General features: G+C 33.8%; 1 protein-coding gene across 1 annotated transcript; it reads left to right on the top strand.

Moving 5' to 3' along the window:
• Positions 1 to 10,487: 10,487 nt before the first annotated feature.
• Positions 10,488 to 17,328, top strand: LOC129951386 (protein croquemort-like). The gene is made up of 6 exons (XM_056063507.1): positions 10,488 to 10,591; positions 10,657 to 10,814; positions 10,882 to 11,184; positions 11,975 to 12,777; positions 12,835 to 12,925; positions 17,070 to 17,328. Exons 2-6 carry the CDS (start codon positions 10,686 to 10,688, stop codon positions 17,217 to 17,219), a joined length of 1,476 nt encoding a protein of 491 aa, XP_055919482.1. The 5' UTR covers positions 10,488 to 10,591; positions 10,657 to 10,685; the 3' UTR covers positions 17,220 to 17,328.

The following is a 17,328-nucleotide window of genomic DNA, read 5'->3' as shown; positions in this document are numbered from 1 at the left end:
GCAGTAATTTTGGTGAAATTCGACTCGACGACGTGATCGGGTTTTGTTCAAGGAACAAAACTTTTGTCTACCTATAACATTCAAGCACATCAACATAGCTTGGACTTGAGCTTGGATATTAGGGTTGGGGTAGTTGTATATAGGGGTATGTGGTAATGCGGTGAGGTTACTTTTATCTTATGTTTAAATAGTGAAATGGAATGGATTGTGGACTCTTTTAAGTGTACTGTTCCTTTTTATTCCTCAACCGAGTTGATGTAATTTTAGTTTTTATTGACTTCGAAAACAGAGCAAAAGTTAAAAAAAAAAACAACAACAAAGAATCCATTGGTTGGAGTGCTTTGTGTTGGCCACTGTTGCAGTAAGAAAACAAAAAAATAATGTTTTAGAAAAAATAAAAAAACAATTGCCTTGGTGGTCACGATGGCAATTTTCGAATGCGATTGTTTGTACAACTGAAGCACATATAAAACTTAGGTTATATTACTTTTTTTCAAATATTTCTTTTTTAATACCTACTTAAAACTTTAATTCAAAAAGTGTTTAAATAAATTGACATAGAAATATGTTTATGCGCAATGAGTTTTTTTTTTTTTAAACATCTCAAACTGACTTTGTGTCTTTTATATGATTTCATTTATCATTTTAATTTAGAAGAACGTGTTTCAATATTTCTTTGTCAATTTTTCAAAATGTTGTGAATTCAAGTTTAAGGTTACAAAAAGGTACCACTTAACACTCCTTGAAATTTTTCTAGTTGAAATTTGAGTGCCAAAATTTAACATTGACTTTAATTTGATAGCGGCCATTTTGTATAAGTTGCATATGCCGAATAGGCCATTGTTTATTATCAGTGTGTTTTAAATTTACTATATCAAATTTGATGTTCTATTAATCAGATCACAATTCCGATCACTATTCCATTTTAGCCTACTAGTTCGGTAAACGATCATCGACGTTGTTGTCTGTTTACAAAAGACTTCAAGGCAATAGATTTCAAGTGCTCAGAAGATTTTAACTTAAAGCAAACGCAAACCCGGTCAAACTTCAGCCATACTGTCAAGTACAAAAATTCGTGTTTAAGAAGACATATCAAGGGAATCCTGAAAATTTGGGTAAACAAACATTTGTTTTCGCGCGTTTAAAGATCAAAATAGGGCGTTTTTTACCTATGAGTATTCGCGTATACAACTCTAAGAGTAAAAGATATATAGGCTTGGAATTTTCTCAGAATATTTTTAAAACTAAAGGTTGGTTAAATTTTAAGGGCCGATATTAAATGTGCACAACACCTGAATGTCAAGTTTTTTTTCGGCATTTCCCTTGAACTTTCTTAATGTAAGACTAATTCAATTTAAACCATGGAAAGATATCAAAATTGAGGCTTAATATGAAAATGGGCGTTCAAAAATTTGAGCAAACCGTGTCCCTAGGAGATATGACAACACTAGTACAATTCGTACTGTATAATAATATATTGCTACTATTTGCGATAGTGCGGCTGAATAATTGGTTAAAAATTAAATCAAGAACTAAAGCCTCTTGACTATTTCAAGCGTTGTCAATCGTCAAAACGGTGTAAAGAAATAGCAACAGTTGATAATCAATTTTCGACGAAAATCATCTTCAGTGATGAAGCACATTTTCACCTCTGTGGTGTCGAAAACAAAATGGCTGGCAGCATCATCGGGTGGCATTTTTCCAAAATGAGGCTGGTCAGGAAGTTACTAGCTATAGTAAGACGGACTTTTTGTGGCCAGATTTGATATACATGGATGTGGAGAACATGTCATTTCAACAAGAAGGTGGTGCCACTTACCATACAGCTAACAAAACAATGGCTCTTTTGGTTATAAAATTCAATAGCCGTGTTATCTCACGTGGCGTCGATGTTAATTGGCCACCAACATGATGTAATCTGAGACTGTTGGATTTCTTTCTTTGGGGTTATACACTGCCAGTCATAAGGTTAGAAGCAGGCATTTTCGAGAAGTAAAATCGTCATTTCTCCCGTGACATGATTAATAAGAAAAAAATATCTATGGTAAATAAGGGACTATTTTTTTAACAACAAAATATAAAATGTGGGTAAAGGAGAAATTTAGCTTACGGAACTTTTATGAAAAATTGTTATTTGAGTCAAGAATATGCGAAAATAAATCAGGTCATTATTTTCCGAGTGTAGCAGAAGCTCATCAAAAAAATGGAAATAAAATGCAAGTGTTTGTATTTTGTTATGTTTTTTTTTAGCTTTTATTACGATTCAAACATTCTATCTTTTAAGATTTATAAAGAGATTCCATGTAGACCAAAGAAATCTCACTCGAGGGCAATTTGATACCATGAATTAGCGCTTCCTTGTCATCGTATTGCTTTCCTCTTTCATGCACCTTACGTGTAAACTAGTCCCACACATTTACAATTAGTTAAAGTGCGAAGAATGTATTGGCCAAGGCAGCAAGTGGAAGTTTTGGTTTGCAATTAGAGATTTTACCTCTCAGGCTGTGTGTATGGGAGCGCTTTCCTGCTGAACAATCCATAGAATTGGTTCAAAAAACTCCATAATATTGGGGAATACTGATTCCAGGAAGGCTGTGTATGTTTTTCTAGTCATTTGGTATCTTTGTCTATCAAATCTATAGCAACATACAATAAAATTGAGCCCCAGACGATAACGCCTATGATGACGGTTTTAAAATCACTACTCTTTCCTCAGGTGATGGAAATAATAATATAAAAAATAACCTTCCGCCAATCATTTGCAGTCATTCCATTTGCACATCCCAGCTCATGTGATCGTTCTCGGAACACAAGCGTACGCAAATTTTAAACGGTGACGCGGTATAATTTACACTGAATCTAAATTAAATGTTCAAATATTGCACCAAAAAGTGGTGTATTTTTTATATTCAAAATGCATATCACGAAAGTGTAAAATATACCCCAAATATTTTGGTGTATTTTAGAATTTTGTGCTACTTGAGGTTGCTTCTTCCTTGCGTCATTAAGTGGTGGTTTTTTCTTAAACTTCAGGTGTTTTAAGTGTTTAGCATGACGAATTGTGCATTTAACAGTGGATAAACTGGCCTTAACATAAGCTTTCTCCCTAGTTTTAGCTGCCGATAAATCTGAATTTGACGCTATTTTAAGGATACTTCACGGTTTTTTTATAATTTTTCGAGAAAACGATGTTTTTTCAAATGAATACTGACACGATGATCACTTCGATTTTTTTCGGGCTATAGCAAAGAATTAAAGACCTTTAGAGCAATAAACATCTTGCTCTTTCCTCAAACTGTCATACATTTTTGATTGCCCATTTCTATTAACGCTTCATCAAGAACAATGTATGCACTTCACAAAACAACGTCGATTTATTCACTGCTTCTAATTTAATGACCCGATTTATTTTCACATATTTTTGACTCCCTCAGATATTATCTCGGTAGACACTGACTACTGCACTTCTACTTTGAGCATTAGTAAGGGTTTAAGGTTATTTTCCCATCCAGAGAAGATTGGGAGAATGACATCGTGTCGATAGGTTTCGACACAACCATCTTTACTGACGGCTCAAAGATGGAGTGCGGAGTTGGTTCTGGGATCTTTTCTGAGTCCCTAAATGTAGCCAAATCCTTTAGGCTTCCTGACATTGCTAGCGTTTTTCAGGCTGAACTGCTGGCAATAACGAAGGCATGTAAGATACTTAAACAAAGCCCAAACCAAAACGGAAATGCGGCTATCTTTACAGACAGTCAGGCAGCTGTCAAAGCCATTAACTCGGCCATATCCTCATCTAAATTGGTCCAGCAATGTCGTGGCGAGCTTGCGAGCCTGAATATTAACCACGGTGTCACCCTGATCTGGATTCCGAGCCATAGTGGTATCGTGGGAAATGAACGGGCTGACGAGCTAGCCAGGCAAGGACCGGCGCTTCAAAGCTCACTTGCGGAAATGGTTAACATTCCTCTTGGTGCTATGAAGGGTAAAATCTTTTCTATCTACCAAACTGAATCAAACCGAGGGTGGAGCAACTTTGATATGGCCCACCTATAATAAAACCCATACAAACGATCTTCTATGCAGGCCAAGGCAAGACATAGCCAGGATTGTTGCGGTTTGTACCGGACATTGGCCTATAGGAGTTCATGCAGAGAAGTTGGGTATCTCTTACAACGCACCTTTTGTCGTAGCTGTAGTGACCAAAAAGAAAGTGAAACGATAATCCATTTCCTCTGCAAATGTCCTGCTTTGGCAAACACTAGAATGAAATACTTTGGAAAAGCATTCTTTCACGAACTTGATGAGCTATCTGAGACAAAGATTAGAGACCTAATCTTTTTTCTCAATGCTACAAAATGGCTCTAACATAATCGGTATGAAGCTTCTCTATAAATCTGTCCCTTTCAATCATAGGTCAAACGAGTTTTTGGTATCAAAACGGCGCACTACAGCGCTAATTGAATCTCAGTCTAGGTTGCCTTGAGATCGCCATTTCTACCTACCCTACCCTGACTCGATTACAAATTTTTTCGTAAGCAAAATCCCAAATTTTATATTTTGTTGTCAACAAAATAGTCCCCCATTTACCATAGTTGTTTTTTTTTTCTAATCCATCATGTAACGGGAGAAATATCTATTTTGCTTTTCAAAAATGCTTGCTGGTGGTGTATGCAACAAATAGGTGTATGTCGATAAGAAAAGGAATTAACTACTTCGGCACATTAACGGCATAGAACTAAAATTATATCTCAGCATTATCGAAAATTGGGACCATCGGATGAAGATGTGCCGCTGTGGTCGCTGTGGAAATTTGGCCAATATTCTGTTACATACATAACTGAAATATATAAATATTATCATAATAGAAAAATGGACTTATAGTTTGAAAATCCATAATTTTCTAATATTTTAGTTTACCGCTAATCAAGCCGTACATATTGTGCGGTTATGGTAATATTCAGTAATCCAAATGTTTACCTTTAGCCAGACGAATTGGGCTATCGTGGCCAAATTCAACTTAATTTAAAAGTTTCAGGAAAATCGAAAATATACAACGAAATGATATAATGGATGTCTGTATTTTCCCTAAATCGTCTTTAAAACAATCTAAACTGACAACAACTCCTGTCCAAAATCAATTTTAATCAATAAGCAAATTTCGGAGTGAACAAAATTGTCCAATTTTTTAACAATCCACTTGAAATTCTCCTAAAAGTGTTTTCTTTTCTTCTGAATTTTGACCTTCTATGAGATCGAAGATGAGGTCAATTGCCAGATGGGCTAGTTACGACAAAATATCCATATAGACTTTTGCCAGTCTCGTCTCGGTCTCATCAAAATTGAATATTTTCAGTCTCGTTTCTGTAACGTATCGGTCTAGTTTAACCGAGTCCAATCTTTTGTATTTTGATACTTTTGATGGTTTCGTCTTTTTTCCTGAACAGTAAACATATCGTGGGCAGAGTGACATAAATCAAAATCTAATTTTTGTTTATTAAATTTACACTAAGTCTAAAACGCTTAAAAATCTTTCAGGCAAAAATAATTGATTTTAGAATCAATATCCAATGCCTTTAAAAATATTTATAAAAGAAATAAATAATAAAGAAATGGAAAATTTTGACATATTTCAAAATATATTCGCCTTCATCTTAATAAGTTGATGTGTTCAAGGTTTTAAGTTTTAACGTAAGTTTGTTTAGTAATGGTATTTTAAACCGTGAAAAATAGTCTCCAAATTTGAAAGAAACTAGACCTGCACATTATCAATTCTTCAATGAAACTTTAACCTTTATTACATTAAAAACCATAACAAATTATATTTTGCCAGTTGTATCATTTTTCCATTCGAAAGTCACCCAAAATAATCTTAAAATTAGTGTTGAAAAAGTTTTTTTTTTTATCAAGAACGTTAGTATACAAAAATGGAATTTAAAAATGCATTATCTATTGTGTATACAAAAATAGACACCAGTTAATGATATACCCTATACACAGAAATTTACAATTCACAATAACAAAACACGTTCTACAATCTTTCGAAATAAATAGCAACAATTATTACTGTTACAGACATTTGATATAAAAAAACCGCCTTACCCATCCTACTCCATTAACACAATCCAATCTTATCACGAAGAAAAAAAGAATATCAGAAAAAAAACCTAAAATCAAAACACCTAATCAAAGCTTCAGACGGATAAGCAAAATGTTATTGGCATTAGACTTATTGCTTTTGATTTTTTTTTTCTAAACTTTCTCTTATCTCATTTCTCTTCCATTGCTTGCTATAGTGCTTCGACTGCTAAAGGTTTACCTATCTACAATTCAAATCTGGAAACCTCAAAATTTCAAAACTTTCATAAAACGACGACGAGATACACTTTTCATTATTGAAGCAGAAACCAAGAGATCCTTGGCATATGAATCAAAGCACAAAAACCTCAATACCTAAACATCTACCAAACCATTTGAAAGAGAGATAGTAAAAAAATCACTCATGCTTGAAGATGAGTAATGTTTTCTCCAAAGTCCTTCAGACCATGAATGGATAGTATATGTGTCTGCCAAGAAAGCCATTCTGGAATTACTTCAAAAACACCACTGCGAAAAAAATCAAAAAAACAAAAACCAAATGGAGAAAAAATCCCAATCACCCTTCTTCTTCCATAAGTTCATATGCAAATCGGCATAGCAGAAGAAATAGAAATAGAAATTGAAAGAAGAAAGAAAAAAAGTTAACGTTTCGATTAAAAAATATCTATGGGTATGGAGGGGGATGTAAGGTTAAAAAAGAGTGACTATCAAATTACGCCAGTTGAAAGCCTCCATCTATTACGAAGGCCCTTTTACCAACGATTTGAATGCATGAGTTTTTGAAATTCTACATCATAGAAGGATATAGAGAGAAAATAAAACTATGTTGTTGTAGATTGTACGGCGAGTATTGGCATTGCCAATTAAAAAAAAGTTGAATCCGCACTTAATCGATGTCTTTTTGAGTTTCAATGACTGTGATGCGGTTGGTTGATCGTTTTTGGGCTTCAGTTAAGAGGTTTTTTAAATAAATTTGTTTCTATATGAATTCATCAATTTGAAAATTTTGCAAGTTTTTCAACTTCAAAGGCAGATCAAATTTATAAAGCAATGTCAATGAAATATTTGAACAAAGTTGAGGAGATATTTGAGACTTAATAATTGAGAATCTTTATTCTAAAAGTTATTCAAGTGCTCTAAAAATTTTGAATTGATTGTAAAATTTATTGCAACCTATGACTGTATAAAGAGTTGAAATCAATGAACAATTAAGTTTTTTATAACTTTGTCAAACTTTTTTCTTCCAAAAACAGTATTCTAAACTATCAGTTCAGGACTATTTCTGAAAATAAAAGTGTTGATTTCTGAATTGTTTCAAGAAGAAGAAGGTTTGTAAATTGACGAAGTTGTTTAGTTAATTTTATATTATCCTCATCAATATACTGACTTTTTCGGTAAAAATATTCTATGAACTTAATCAATACAGTTTGACATTCTCAACTGTCAAATCACCGAATATTCTCATGCTACCTAAAAAACACCCTATATTTGCAGTCAATTGCTTCTAGTCACATTTTTCAGCAATAAATTACAATCAATGTAATCTTTTCAATCTCCAATGATTAAAATAAAAACAAGGTCGCCCAACAGTCCGTTGAGAACTAGGGCCTAGTGACTTACAACTTCAAACCATTCCTGCGTCAGGGATGAAGGGGACCTACGGTTTTAAGACGAATCCGACCAACAGATTTAAAATACACTTTTCATGACAAGTATAACACCAACTTCTCAGAAGGAAAAAGAGAGGGCATGAAAAGTGTGCGATCGAAGATGAGAGGTTTAAAAGCAGGAATGAAGTTTGAAAGTTTAATGAACAGGTGAAACGAAATTCAGATTACATAAACCTAGAACCGAAGGCTCCAAGGACGAAAGTAGAAACATCATAGTGGAACCGCAGTCAATGCTGAGGATATGGAAGGACCACTTCTGCAGACTGAATAACGGCGACGAACCTAATTCCGATGTCAGACAGGATTATCGATTCAACATCGACGACGAAATCCAACAATCCCGTCCTCCCGACTTAGACGAAATAAAGATTGCCATATCTAAGCTGAAGTCTAAAAAACCGCTGGAGCGGATGGCTTGAATGCCGAGCTCTTTAAAGCAACTGGAGATAAGTTGGTTAGGAGCATGCACGAACTCATCTGCAAGATATGGACGGAAGAAAGCATACACGATGAATGGAACCTCAGTATTGTTTGACCGATCCTGAAAAAAAGAGACCCTCTTAACTGCACCAACTATAGAGGAATCAGTCTAATTAACATCGCCTACAATATCTTCTCTGCCGTAATATGGTAACGTCTAAAGAAATCGTCAACAACCAGATGGGTCCTTATCAGTGTGGTTTTAGACCAGGAAAATCCACAGTCGATCAAATAATCACATTATGGCAGATCTCGTAAGTACCCAACAACACCAAATCGACACCCACCATCTTTTTATCGATTTCAAGGCCGCATACAACAGCATCAATAGCGATCAATAACGAGCAGTATAGAGCCATGTCTAGTTTTGGCATCCCTGCCAAACTCGTCCGTTTGTGCAGGATGACCATGGAGATTTCACGCTGCTCCATAAAGGTTGGAAACAACTTAACACAACATCCTGTCGTCAAGAAAGTACCTATAATACCGACGTCTTGGTCAAAACTTCTACATCGACAAACATAACTTTGCGGTAGTCAATGACTTTGTCTACCTAGACTCCGCTTTAAACGCAGAAAACAACACCAGCGCTGAGATCAAACGAAGAATAACTCTTGCTAACCGCTGTTTCTTTAGGTTAAGAAAGCAATTGAATGGAAAAGTACTCTCTCGAAGGACCAAAGTGTCGCTATATATTATCTCCGTCCTGCTGTGCGGGGAAGAAGCATGGACTTTGACAAAAGCGGGGAGTGGAGACGAAGATGGAACGACGAGCTGTAGGGCTGAACCTCGACGTAGACTTAGCCAGAAAGGTAAAAGTCCAACGACTAAGATGGCTTAGTAGAGCTTATGGAAAACAATGCTCCGGCCCGGAAAGTCTTCAAATCCACACCCACAGGACACCGCAGTAGAGTAATACCGCGAATCAGGTGGCACGCACAAGTGGAAAGTGACCTCACCCAACTTGGACCGCGAAACTGGAGACATCTAGCTAGGGACCGAGCTAGATGGAGAAGTTTGTTGGGTGAGGCCCTAGTTCACATAGAAATTTAGCGCCACCTTAAGTAAGTAAGTAAGTATAACCCTTAGGGCTTTTGTCAAGAGGCAGTACTAGTGAAAACCTATTATGTTTAGGCAGGGAAGGAACCCAGATCTCTGGCATGACAGTTCTACGCACTTATCATCATGCCACGGTTACTACTATCTCAAATGATTATTGAAGCATAAATTTAAATCCCTATCTTTTTTAGAACCAATTTCAATTCATGTAATCTGTACAAGTATTCCAGTTTCAAAATATTGCTTCCACAGAAGATTACAATTCTTCTTTACAAGCCTAGTTCATAAGACGTTGGTGAAAGGCCAATATATATGCAGAAAAAACATTTTTTTAAGTAAACTACATTTTCACTTATATGTAAAATAAGATTATATATTTTTATTTCCAAAATCAGTGTTAATTCAATTTTGTATTAATCTATAATTAGGTATCTAAGAACTTATACGTTTTTCCTGTTAATTGGCAGATAATTAAAATCAGGTGACACATATCTGTAGCATGAACTAATTTAATATGTTAACAATTACGAAATATGTAGATAAATAAATTGAACTTTAATCTTCAACGCACGACTAAACCAAAAGTAACTACAGTTAAACCCGGATAAGTGCATCGCCTTTATAGTTTCGGTTTGATATGCGCTATTCCGGGTTAAGCAGTTTAAAAAAACCTATCGTCCTAAGTTCATATAGTCACTTTATATTTATGAATACGTAAAAAAAAATTCAAAAAATTAAAACCTAACAAAAACATTTAAATATGATTTAAAAAGAGATATTCATCCAAAATTGGAGTAGATTATTATCATTATATTTGAATTTAAGCACATACAACAAAAGAAAACCTTTTCTTAAAGTAAGAAAGTGTATGTTATTTTTAATCTGATTTTAAATTAACTTTAAAGATTTATTTTAAGTAAAACTTATAAAAATTATACAAAATAAAAAAAGCTAAGTGGGAAAAATAGTTAAGCTAAAGGTACTTATTAGATCATTTTTATAAAAAAAAACCTTCAATTTTGTATTCTAAAAAATAAGCACATAATCGAGAAGCACTTACATATCTGGGTTTAACTGTATATAAACTAAATAATTTGGACACAAATTAGGCCTATCGACCCGACAGACGATATCTTTTTTGATAATAGTTTCTTTTTTCAATTTTCAATGATAATTTTGATTTCAATGAAATTCTTTAATTAACCGATATTAAAGTTTCAGTCTCTAAATGGTTTTCTTACGTTATACAAATCGGACTTCCCAGATATCTTCTAAAAATTACAGTAAATTAATATATTTTAATAATATTCAAAATGTCTAATTTGAATTTGTTTTTTGTTTACTTTAGTTTAAAATCATCGATATCTATGATTGAAAATGTGTTGTAATTGTTGTAGTGTGCTACAGAAGAAAATCTGGGTTATAACAATTGGAATATTATGCGTAGTAATTGGAGTAACTTTAATCGTGTTTTCACCACATTCAAAGGATTACATTGCCCATAGTGTAAGAAAATACTTTCTCATAGATGTTTTTAGGAATAACCTTTAAGTGATACAAATTCAACTTTCAGTATTTACCCCTAAGTCCGAACTCATGGATGTTCAACAAATGGTTAAATCCACCTATGACAAGTTACATGTGTGTGTACTTATTCAATTGGACAAATATGCATGAGGCAACAAACCGTAATGTTAAACCAAACTTCAGTCAACATGGTCCTTATGTTTTTCGTGAGACAAGGTCTAAAGAAGATATCATTTGGCATGAAAATGACACTATGACTTATTACAATCGTAGGTCGTGGTTTTTTGAAAAGGAAATGTCTGGTGGCTCGTTGGATGATGCTATTATTCTTCCTCATCCACCAACTGTGGTAAGTGGTTACTTAAAAGGTGTTTACTCAAAAAAGTGTAGAAGTCATTCTTGAAGTAAAGGGACATATATTTTTGTGTATGTTCAGTGAAACTAAAGGGAAGCGAGGTTAGAAGATTCGAAGTGTCCAAAAGTAAAAACAAACACTTAAACATTAAAAAACTATTTCTGCTTTGCCGACTTGTATCTTTCGGTTGGTGCACCAAGCTAAAAAATTCACACGTGCTTTGAGATATGCTTTATATTAATCAGATACACATCAACCGTCTGCATTAGGGGTTTTCCTAAATATGTTTAATGTTTATCTCAAAACGCTCAAACGATTTTGATTGAAATTTGTACCGGGCTGATAAACACAATTTAAAAAAAAACAGTGCTGTCGAAAGTACTTGTTCCTTGTTTACAGAGTAAAACATTGTTGATTTAGACTACTTCCTACTATCAGTTCTCTCTCAAACTGACAGCTGTCAAAAAGGGAATACTCTTCTTTATTTGTTTGTCGTTGGCTTCATAAGACATTGATTAGTCAACTTAAAAATGTGTACGCTTTTATTTTTAAATATTACTCCTGTTTTTCAATATTTTCATTTAGAACTTCATGTTCATGTTTAAGACATTGTGATAATTTTGTCGTATTTTTGAACACCGTTTTTTAATTTTTTTAAAAAGACTGCATTGTAGAATTTAAGACAAATGTTAACCATTAAGTAGTTTTTTAAAAGACGTCTGACTTCAATTTAAACTTTTGTGTAACTCATGCGACATTCATTAATTTATTTTAAAATCCACAGATAGCAGCAAAAGAAGTTCAAAACATGAATCGCTATGTAAAGAAAATATTAAACTACTTCCTAAAGACCGAAGGTGGATCGTTGGGAGTTAATAAAAAAGCTGAAGAATGGATTTTCAAAGGCTTCCCTGATCCGATGACAGAATTTGTTGGACTTTTCCTAACCGAGCTAACTTCATTGCGTTTGGAAAAGTTTGGATTCTTATATGGACGAAATGCATCAAAAACATACGAAGGAACTTATACAATTCACACTGGTCAAAAAGATTTGTCCATGTTGGGTGAACTTGCCAAATGGCGTGGTAAAAATCAATCTAATTCTTTCGAAGGAGAATGCAGTCGAATAAATGGAAGTACTGGAGATCTTTTTGCACCAGAACATGGTCCCGATGATATACTTTCGGTATTTATACCTGATACTTGTCGTTCGATAAATTTATTCCCTGGAGAAAAAATGATTTATCGTGATATAGAAGCTGTGAAATATACAACCAATGATATGACATTTGACAGTGGGCAACTTTATCCAAATATGAAGTGTTATTGTTCGGGCAGTGATGAGAGTAAATGCCCGCGAACTGGAGTTATTGATTTGGGACCTTGTTTGTATGGAGCTCCATTGTATTTATCACTGCCACATTTTTTAAATGCTGATCCTAGTTATGCCGCTGCCATAACAGGAATGGAACCTGATCCTAAAGAACATAATTTTTACATGATACTTGAGCCAAGATTGGGTTGCCCACTTTCGGGTAATGCTAATATGCAAATAAATATGCTTGTGGAACCACATGATAGTATTGAGTAAGTTTTTTGATATACTGACGAGTTTTTTAAAAAACATATTACATTTTTTTTTAGAATGCTAAATGATGTAAATGAATTTTATGCACCTTTGATAATATTGTCAGAACAAGGAGATATAGACGAAAGTTTTGCAATACTTGTCAGGGTAAGAAATTTAAAACTAGTCATATTTCAATATTAAGGTCAGACAGTTGAAGTCCATATATTTCAATAAGAGAACGATTTTGTTGTAAAACATTTTTCAAAAACCCCAAAAGAAACTTTAACATAGTTGGAATTCACAGAAAAATAAAAAAAATGCAATTAAATCATAAATTTTGTACGAAATGAACGAAAATGTTTATCAAATAGTAAAGTGGCATTAAACACCTTCAAGAAAATCTTCCGTTTCGCAAAATTTCGAGTTAAAAATTCGTCTTTAAAAATAAATCGTTTGGAACAGAGTTTGAAAAACTTAAGTCTTTAAGAGACTTCTGTTATGTCATCACTTTGACTTTGTTTTTAAAATCTTCTAAAAGAACTTTAAATTTTAACATAAAAGCCATTTTTAAAAGTCATGATTGAAGCCTCAAAGTAAATTAGATTGCTTTTAAAAATTATTTGAAAATAATTTTTAAAGGAAAGCCAGTAAGTTATTTGAATGCAATCTTTTGAATTTTTAAAGTGAGTACGACATGTTTTTGATTGTTTTTTAAATTCATACATAATAAAGGTTCTAAATTCTCAAATGGTGATATTTGTATTAGAATTAAGCTTTTTATATTATGTTCACGAACACCAAGTTACAAAGTAATTTAAAATTAACTTTTAAACTGCAATCAATAAAAACAATCTATTATCTCAAGTCCAATCATGAGTTTTAAAAAACATTGGAAAATAATACGGTTCGTATATTTTCTTTGAGAAAGAGAAATTCTTGTAACTGAAATTTAGAATGACGTTTTTTTAACGTTTACCAACAAAATATTTACAATTTTATCCACTAAATACCTTCGAGAGTTTTAACCAAATTGTGTAATACATTTTTGATAACAAATTTGACAGTTCATTAAACAAATGATAAACTTATCCAGTGTTTTAACAGCATTGCATGATTAGCCTTAATATAAATTTCACCTTCAATACCAACCTAAACCCAAGCCTGCAATGGTCTGCTAAATTAAGTTATATCTCAGCCATAATTTAAAGAATTTTCGTTTTTAAGTGCTTAAGAGTTAAAACTTTATAGGCACAAACACGATCTTTCGCGTAGCCCTACAAAACAAAATCCAGTGGTGTCAAATCGCATGATTTTGGTAGCCAGTGGATATCACCAAGACAAGAAATTACACGGTCAGAAAATGTCTCTTGCAAAAAAGCCATATTAATTCGAGTTGTGTGTCATGCGGCACCGTCTTGTTGTAACCACATATTCTTCAAGTTGTATTTTTCAATAGCAGGCAAGAGGAAAAGTAAGTTATCATATGACCATAACGCTCCGAATTGATGGTGACAGTCGTTCCAAAGAAGAAGTAAGGTACTACCACACCTCTGGATCAAAGAGCGCACCAAACAATGACATTTTGTGTAGGTAATGGCCTCTCTTCAAATACTTGAGATTTCTAAGAACCTCAAATACGACAACTTCAAATAGCCACCTAATGAGAAATGTGCTTCGTCACTGAAGAAAATATTGTTCGAAAAATCGCCGTTCATCGCCTTTTGTTGAAGAACCCAATTGACGTATCTGTGGGCTGGACTTCATATAGATGTAAGTGTAGATCAAAATGCAAAATACACCATAATTTGCCGTAAGACAGTCCTAATTCCTAAAAACGACGAGGAATCGACACACTCGATTCTTCGGCAACATTTTCACTTACAGCAGCGACATTATCAGTGGTACGAGCCAAACGATGGTGCACAGGCCCTACAATATCTGTAACCAGTCTCTCCAGTTGCGTGATATATTTAGCAAACAAATAGCCGAAAGCTTTGCTATTCGCCGCAAAGCTCCGTCGCAATGGACTAACGACAACATTGGCCACTCCATAATTCTTAGGTATTTAGAATCAATTCCAAAGCACACAAACTACAGCATCCCCAAACTGCAATTCGACAGAAACTTGCAAATGTTTTTACCTCCCAGATCTTTCTGGGACGGCAGGGCATTCCTGGAAGACGAGTCAATCCATTTGTATACAGATGGTTTAAAAAGAAAGAAAGGGGTTGGTGGAGGTGTGTACTTTGAACGACGGAAATTAAGTCTCTTATTCCGCCTTCCCAATCATTGCAGCGTGTTCCAAGTCTTGTCCTGGCTTAAAGAAAACGTGATATAAACATCTAATATCCGTATCTTCTCAGATACTCAGGCCGCTATCAAATCTCTGAACTCTGTCTCTACAAACTCTATAACAGTCCATAACTGTTGATCATCTTAATGGAGATAGCACAACAGTTTAATATTCACCTTTGCTGGGTGCCGTGCCATAGAGACATTCCAGGTAAATGTAAGACAGATGAACTAGCCAGGAGCAGTATAGTGCCGCCCATCTTACCACGTTTGGTTCATACTGGCATACCAATCGCTACTTGTAAACTGTTGCTAATGCAAAGCAATATAAAGAAGGCAAACACCAGGTGTCAGGATACAAAAAACATCTGGCCAATACTAGATTTAATCAAGGTGCTTGCTATGTCTAAGCAGTCTAAGCAGATCGCATATATAAGCTCTATAATGTCATAACCGGACACTGTCTAATATAAAAGCACGCCACACGGCTAGGCGTATTCTCAAATGACTTTTGCAGAAGCTGTTTGGACGAGGAAGAAGAGGAAACAGTTCTTCATCTTCTCTGTACATGCCCTGCTCTATCTCAAAAACGCAAGAATCACCTAGGAGAATTCTTCTTTAACGATCTAAACGATCTAAATCATATCAGCATAATCAGCCTCTCACGTGTGTATGGGACTCAAACTGGATCCCTTGAGATTAGGAGGAAGCCTCAAGATTCATGTGATATCACAATGGGCCATTGAACTGGCCCAAGTGTGTCCCATTCTATCATGGACAGTCACTTTAGCCTAACCTTACCTTTCAATTGCGTGCGTAGTTGGACGATTATGGAAACTTTGATCTCCTCGTAACGCGCAATATGTGGCTGTGGTGGAGGCACTATTTTTGTAGTTCGTTTTAAGAATTTTAATGCGTTGTGCATTTTTGTAAATTTCAGACTTTTAACTGACAAACAAAAAACTGGTTTCATAACTAAGTTTGACAGATGTTGAATTCCAGCCCTATACTTTTGAAACCGCAAAATGGATAACCCGTAATATTCAGATAGTACTCAATGAATCCTGCAGCTGCATCTTTTATGATTAAAGTAGTTTTGAACTGTAAGGATGTTAATTTCAATGATTTAAATTATTTATTTAATACTAATATTTTTTTTTTGTTTACATTATTCAAACGTAAGAACACTCTTCAACTGCCTTGGCAACAAAACGAATTTAAATTAAATATATAAGATATACAAACTTGTAAACAAATCGTTTATAATATTTGTATGGAAGTAAAAATCAGAAAATATGTAATTATTTAATGATTTGTTTTTCAAGTTGAACGGACTTCTAGGTACAATTCAATATAAATAATTATTAGTTTGTTAAAGAGGTAGATAAGATAGTTCACCTCCAGGAGGTATTTTATGGGACGCAATTAAATTGTAAAAAATGGTAATTAATTATAGTATCACAAGATTTAAATAAATATTGAATTCTATATAAAGTAAACATATCCGTATAACAGACACTTCAAAAAATATAAACGTTACTTGCACAACAAATGAGTCAATGTTTTATGGGGGGATTGGCGAGTGTCACAATACCCCACTCAACCAGCCCACTTGAAAATGTCTGCTTGATTGCGTAAAATGTGTTACTAGGTCGTTGTCATTTATTTTCATTTGATTTTTCGAGGGTCTGAGATTAGATTTTTTTAATTGCAATAACTTCTTTCTTTTTGACTTTAAAATAAACCACCTAAAAAAGTCAAAATTTGGCTTATGGAGTTTTTTTTTCAATTATGACAAAAATGTTATTGATACAATTTTTACCATATTTTCAATTTTACCCATTGACAACAAGATAATGAAGAAAGACTTAAAAATCTATTTTACAAAAATGTAATACAGAATCCAAAATTTTAAAGGTTCACATCTTACAAAATTAAACATGTTATTTTTTCAGTATTCTTTTTTATTGATAATTAAATTTAAAATACTAACAAATTAATTTATTTTTATTTTCAGTTGTTTTTCAAATTCCCAGGAATTTTCTTAGGAATTGGAATTGCAATTTTGGTTATAGGACTGATACTTCTATCAATGGCAATCTATTTATCCTGTACAAATAAATGGGAAGGAAACAGAAAAAGAGATGATATCTTTTCAAAACATTAAATATTCTAATACTCTGTTATTGTAATGATTGTTATATTGAATGAAATTATGAAATTTGCATGTGATACTAACATTATTCTATAATTTAAGTAAATTTTTGATAAGAACA

This window comes from Eupeodes corollae, chromosome 3 (assembly GCF_945859685.1).
Source record: "Eupeodes corollae chromosome 3, idEupCoro1.1, whole genome shotgun sequence".
NCBI lineage: Eukaryota > Metazoa > Arthropoda > Insecta > Diptera > Syrphidae > Eupeodes > Eupeodes corollae.
This window is presented reverse-complemented; position numbering and strand designations above follow the sequence as displayed.